The sequence below is a fragment of the Chaetodon auriga genome, chromosome 6 (genome assembly GCF_051107435.1).
Source record: "Chaetodon auriga isolate fChaAug3 chromosome 6, fChaAug3.hap1, whole genome shotgun sequence".
NCBI classification, from domain to species: Eukaryota; Metazoa; Chordata; class Actinopteri; order Chaetodontiformes; family Chaetodontidae; genus Chaetodon; species Chaetodon auriga.
Window position 1 is genome coordinate 5,350,720 of NC_135079.1, and position 5,839 is coordinate 5,356,558.

The 5,839-nt window shown below is 42.5% G+C and overlaps 1 protein-coding gene across 1 annotated transcript; it reads left to right on the plus strand.

The window, feature by feature from the left end:
• The first annotated feature begins 1,813 nt into the window (after nt 1-1,813).
• psma4 (proteasome 20S subunit alpha 4) lies at nt 1,814-5,570 on the plus strand. The gene is made up of 9 exons (XM_076732792.1): nt 1,814-1,870; nt 2,345-2,369; nt 2,721-2,763; nt 2,983-3,145; nt 3,255-3,332; nt 3,437-3,525; nt 4,079-4,209; nt 4,859-4,982; nt 5,286-5,570. Exons 2-9 carry the CDS (start codon nt 2,367-2,369, stop codon nt 5,438-5,440), a joined length of 786 nt encoding a protein of 261 aa, XP_076588907.1. The 5' UTR covers nt 1,814-1,870; nt 2,345-2,366; the 3' UTR covers nt 5,441-5,570.
• The last annotated feature ends 269 nt before the right edge of the window (nt 5,571-5,839 follow it).

The window sequence follows — 5,839 nt, forward strand, 5'->3', positions numbered from 1 at the left end:
AGTGACTGAGTTTTATTATGGGATTTCAAATGAAGAATCTTGAGAAAATGTGCATTCAGGACTGAACAGGGCTGTTTATGAGTGCTTGGTTTGCTGGTGAATACAAATAAGCTGAATAAGCTCTGCAGAACACCTCTTCAGTTTCAGTGGCAACTCATCAATAATCCTGAACAAAAATTCGACCCCAGACTGGTTTGAACCTATTCTCAATTCATAAAACACTCGGGATGAGACAAGATGACCTTTCTCTGCTACCTCTTCCATTTGAGACGGCAGCAACAACACTATGATTGAAATAAATAGAGGAATGACTGAAAATCCAGCAGGAGAAAACCCAAGGATAGAGACTGAGCACACTGTCTGACTGAAAAGCAACCACACTCACACCACCACCACCTGACCAGAGAGGTCAGAGGTCAGCAGTCAGGGTCAGCTACAGTGCTGTCCCCCTCCAGAGAAACTCCAAAGAGCTGATTTACTGCAGCGACCATAAATCGGACCTGTTGAAGGCTTCTCACTAAATCTTATTCTTCATTGGTCACATTTATAAAGTCGTTTCCAGTGTAATAAATCCCAGTCGGTGTACTTTTAAGCAGATGGTTCTCATCTTTATGACACATTCAAGGCAAGGGGACCCCCTGGTGGTGAATATGATTAATTACATAAATACGCAGCCAACTCCCCACAACCACAGGAGCTGAGTTTGTGCTTAACCTACCTACATAAGACAGTACAAACCACTCATCAATAAAATTAACCTTGTGATTTAATTATTAAAAATTAAGTCACAGGGTTGAAATTCAAATACCTCAGTTTACCCATGTTATCTTTGATTCCACCCTTTCAATTGAACCTCACCTCAAGTCTTCCAGCCCTCCTCCACCTGGGGAACATCTCCGGACTCAGGCCATCGCTTCCTGTCTCCACTGTGGGGACAATCATCCATGCTTTTATTACATCTCACTGGGATTACTATGATCATCTTAACCTCTAATGAACAGTCAGTTAGAAAGGAAGACACTCATTGGATGAGAGGTGAAACATTTTCAAGTATCTACAACCTGCAGTTGCTCTACATTCAATCCTCCTTTGATAAGCAGGATGTTATATTTGAACTGTATTTCTAGTCTTATGGGGTAAACACAAACTATATGGCTGAAAGTGCTTTACAACTAAGAAATCACATGCACAAAATGCTTCATATAAAAGACATAGAATTAACATAAAACCCACTTGATAATAAAAGCAAAAATAAAATAGAATAAGGATGAAAATGAAGAGAAAGTATAAGTATACGATAGAAGGTAAGACCACTGAATAAAAGTTAAAAATAGAGTGGTAATATGACCAGGTTTTATTTCTGTTCTTCAGTTAAGTCCTATGTTGCACATCATTTCAAACATACAAATTCTTTATAGGTGAAAGTTGAATTACAAATTCGTTGTGAATTAACCCAAGGATTCATATCATCAAACAAATCAGATACAAAACTGATGCAATGATCATAGTAATTTCAGAGGAATATGGTTTTGTTTTTGGAAAAGACCATTTGTTTCTCCAAATACTCACTGTATGAGGTCTTATGTTGAGTACATGTTTTGACTTCAGTGTCAGCGTTGTTTGCTGATGATAGGTAGAATATTTCAAAGGTAGTTTGCATGGACAGAAGTCTCAAGATGATAGAAAGTTGTACCCTACTTTTACCATCCTGAAACTGTGGCATTTCAGTCACTTTTCTCACCGCTAACAACCATTTCAGACACTGTTGCTTGGTGTTCAACATTAGAAGTAAAGGGTCGCGCTTTTATGACGCAGCAACGCTTGTTTGGTGACGTCATCAAAACGCATCCTACAGAAAGCTGTGTTAGCGGTAAGCATTTGATCTTTTACGAAGTAAGATTACAGCTTTGTCTTGGTTAACGTTAATGTCTTTCTGCGGGGTTCAAATTCAAAAGATTTACATAAAGATTAGCCATCAGCTGCATTTGAAAGCACCCAGCGCAGCGGTGGCTCACATTTTTGTCGATTCATCTCCGTTTGTGTTACCAGTTACTGTGAGTGGGCATCAGTTTAGCTAAGACCTGTGAGCTAACGCTGGCTTAAAACTGAACAACCTGAGCTAATATAAGATTTTAGTAAATCCCATAGTTAGCGTTGAGTACTAGTTAGCTAGCTGTTAGACACGACAGACTTTAGCTGTTCTTAGTTTTGTCTCTTTCACTTTCACCGACAAGCAGCCAGATGACCAAGCAAATTTGTACATAACGTTAAGCTAGCTGGTTAGCTCGTAAACTTCACTGTTGTCATACAGACAAACAAAGTAATTTTCTTTGTTTTCCCGCAGGTTTTGACTGCAACCTCCAAAAATGGTGAGAAAACTCGATTGCTAGATTTTGATTTGTATTGATGACGTGCTGCTTAGCTTCTGTCTTGTAAGATAAAAACAAAGCATCTATTCAGCCTCCTTGTCAAGAGGAAGAGTTTAGGTTTGAGCCATAACTGCCGATGACCTCAGTCCTCAAGCTCCCTGCGGTGTTGTGATGGTGTGATGGGGCACAATATATCGGTTATTGTCCATTAGATCCTAGAACAAGAACAAGAAAACAATTACTTTGCGTCTCTGGAGATCAAACCTTCTTTATTACTTGTCGCTCTGTGGTCTGTATTGTGAAGTCAAGTAAGTTTCAGTTAGCTCTCAGCTGTTTTCTGTTCCCTTTCAGTCCCGTCGATATGATTCACGAACAACCATCTTCTCACCAGAAGGTAAGAGTTGCTGAGTAATGCAACCGATGAGGCTGCAAGATGTTCACTGTGTGACGGCTTCCAGTTGCTTTTTATATGAGTTCATAAGCTAATTATTTCGACCATATGTAGAACTTTTACGTGTTCAAGCCCGGATCAGGCACCGTGTGCTCTCTCATTTCTTGTCTTTTAGTCCTTCGTGCTTGCATCCTCTTGTTGACTGAACTGTGTCATTCGCAGGGCGTCTGTATCAGGTTGAGTATGCCATGGAAGCCATCGGCCACGCCGGCACCTGCCTGGGGATTTTAGCCAATGACGGCGTGCTGCTGGCTGCTGAGAGGAGGAATATTCACAAGCTGCTGGATGAAGTGTTTTTCTCAGAGAAAATCTACAAGCTGAATGAGTGAGCGACTTCTGCTTCAGCCTTACTGTCCTATTTATGTGGCCTTGGTATAATTTACAGAGAAAACAGTTTTTATACAAGGATCCTACAACTTCCCATTGTGTTGCAGAGACATGGCGTGCAGCGTGGCAGGAATCACATCAGATGCCAATGTGCTGACCAACGAGCTCAGACTTATAGCACAGAGGTGAGCTTCAGTCAGGAAGACGGTCTCACATTCTGCTGCAGCCAAATGTTTAAAGTGGGGTGAAAATACAGACATGAATGTGATGATCTGTGTTGCTGTTACAGGTACCTGCTGCAGTACCAGGAGCCAATCCCCTGCGAGCAGCTGGTCACAGCTTTGTGTGACATCAAACAGGCCTACACCCAGTTTGGAGGTACAGCATGCAGAGTTCACATCCTGATAAAACCAGCTTTGAAATCATCTGTACAATCTGGACAAATTTTTCTCAGTTGGAATATTTGACTATTTGGTATTTCACTTTTTTTCCCTCTTGGTCTTCAGCTCGTAAATCATTGGCAGTTAATGGATGTTTCATTTGCAAAGATGGCAAGTTGCCAGCTAGATCCTGAACCATCCCGCCAAAATAAATAATGCAGGGTATTCGTTTCTGTACTGTGACTCAGAGAAGCGTTTGGAGGCTTATGCTGCTGCCCCTGATGTACTTTTTTGGTGTGTGCAGTCAAGTTTCCTGAATCCCTGCAATCGAAAATTATTGCAACATTGATTGATGAATAATTGTTTTGTCTTTGCGCTCTACAATAAGAAACTGATGTAATGTCAAAGTATTGTCTCAACTGCCATAAACAAAACTACTGAACCCTCAAATTTCAAAAGTATTTAGATTCAAAGATCAAAGCTGGGAACACCACAGACACTTCGGCTGAGTCAGCATGATGGAGTTTGTTTGTGTGTGTCTGTTCTCACAGGAAAACGTCCCTTTGGAGTCTCGCTGCTCTACATGGGCTGGGATAAACACTATGGCTTCCAGCTCTACCAGAGCGACCCCAGTGGAAACTACGGAGGCTGGAAGGCCACCTGCATCGGAAACAACAGCGCCGTAAGTCTCACATGAGTCCTTCATAGCTTCTGTCCTAGAATGAAACCATAGAATTCAGCCCGTTTTAAAAGGGAAACTAATCTGTGTGCTGTGTAATCTGAGTATCTGGATTTGAACACTGAGGGATTTATAAGACTGCTGTTCCGCTCAGTGACACTGGAGGGCGCAGCTGCACAGCGTTGTTACACAGTGGCCATGGAAAGGACTGGAGCTCACAGTAAACAGACATGCTGTGGCCTACTTAGTGCTGACTCTTGGGGCTGCTTATTGTGTAACTCCTGATTCATGGTGGCTTTGCTAATCTCAGTGGGTCTCCACAGGGCTGCACACAGAGCATTGTGGGTAACCGAGCCGCCTCAGAGCATTGTGCCAACGCTTTTGTCCATGAGGCCTACAGTACCCTGAGTGCATGCACTTTTAGTTCGGGTGTCTCCAGTGAGGAAACACACACCTGATGTGGACAGTGGTGCTGTTGTGCTCCACACAGTGCAGAGAGGATAAACTGAGGTGTAAATGCAATCCTCACTACTGAACACACATGGGAAGACGTCTTCTTATGTAAATTCTGCAGCACCAACGAGGAGCGTGGTGTTTTGGGACTTTGTTGTAATTCCAGTGATTTTTATTTTGTCTCTCTGCGGTCTTCCAGGCAGCTGTCTCCATGCTGAAGCAGGACTTCAAGGAGGGAGAGATGACACTTTCTGCAGCCCTTGCTCTCGCCATTAAAGTTCTCAATAAAACCATGGACGTCAGCAAGCTGTCTGCAGAGAAAGGTGCGGTTTGAAAAACTGCTGAGAGCTTTTTGATCTGGTCGTCTCACCGGGATAAAGATGAGTTTTTCAAGAGATGCCTGAAAACAACACAGCATTTACAGTCAGGCTAAAAAAGCAATAGTCTGCTAAAAAGCTCACCACATCAACTTTGTCAGTGTTTTGTTTTCAGCCTGTGCTGCTGCCCCCAAGTGGCCAAAAAAGCATGTTCCAAAAACTGAACCACACTTAAAATATACATTATGTCTAAATCTCGATGTGTGCATAATCATTCCTCGCCGTCTGTCTCCGTCCTCGTTGTTTCAGTGGAGATCGCCACTTTGACCCGCGAGAACGGCAAGACCTGCATCAAAGTGCTGAAGCTGAAGGAAGTGGAGGAGCTGATCAAGAAGCACGAAGCAGAAGAGGCCAAAGCCGAGAAAGACAAGAAAGAGAAGGAGCAGAAAGAGAAGGACAAGTAGCGACGCCGCCCCACGCTTTGAGTTTGGCGCGTGAGAATGAATGCGAGCTTGTGAGTGTGGATGTAAAAAAACGAGTCTTCAGGTATGTTTGTGTTGTTTCTTAAAATAAATCCAGGTGTTCTGTTATTGATTCTCAGTGTTTGAGCTGTTTTTATCTGTTTGTTTTTTTTATCTGTTGAGAGTATTTAAAGAAAATCAGCTGTTTTTGCTGCATCTGCTTCAGCTGACTTCAAATGTTTAGAAGTTATTTACCCCTCCTGTAACTTCTCTGATTTCTGTGGATTTCCAGTTGAAGTCAATGCGGGATTAGAGCTAAATGTGCGAGCCCAGGCAGCGTGGGACGGAGCAGATGGTCTCAATGTATTCTGCATGAATTGTGTAATGCATAGTTTAAACTGT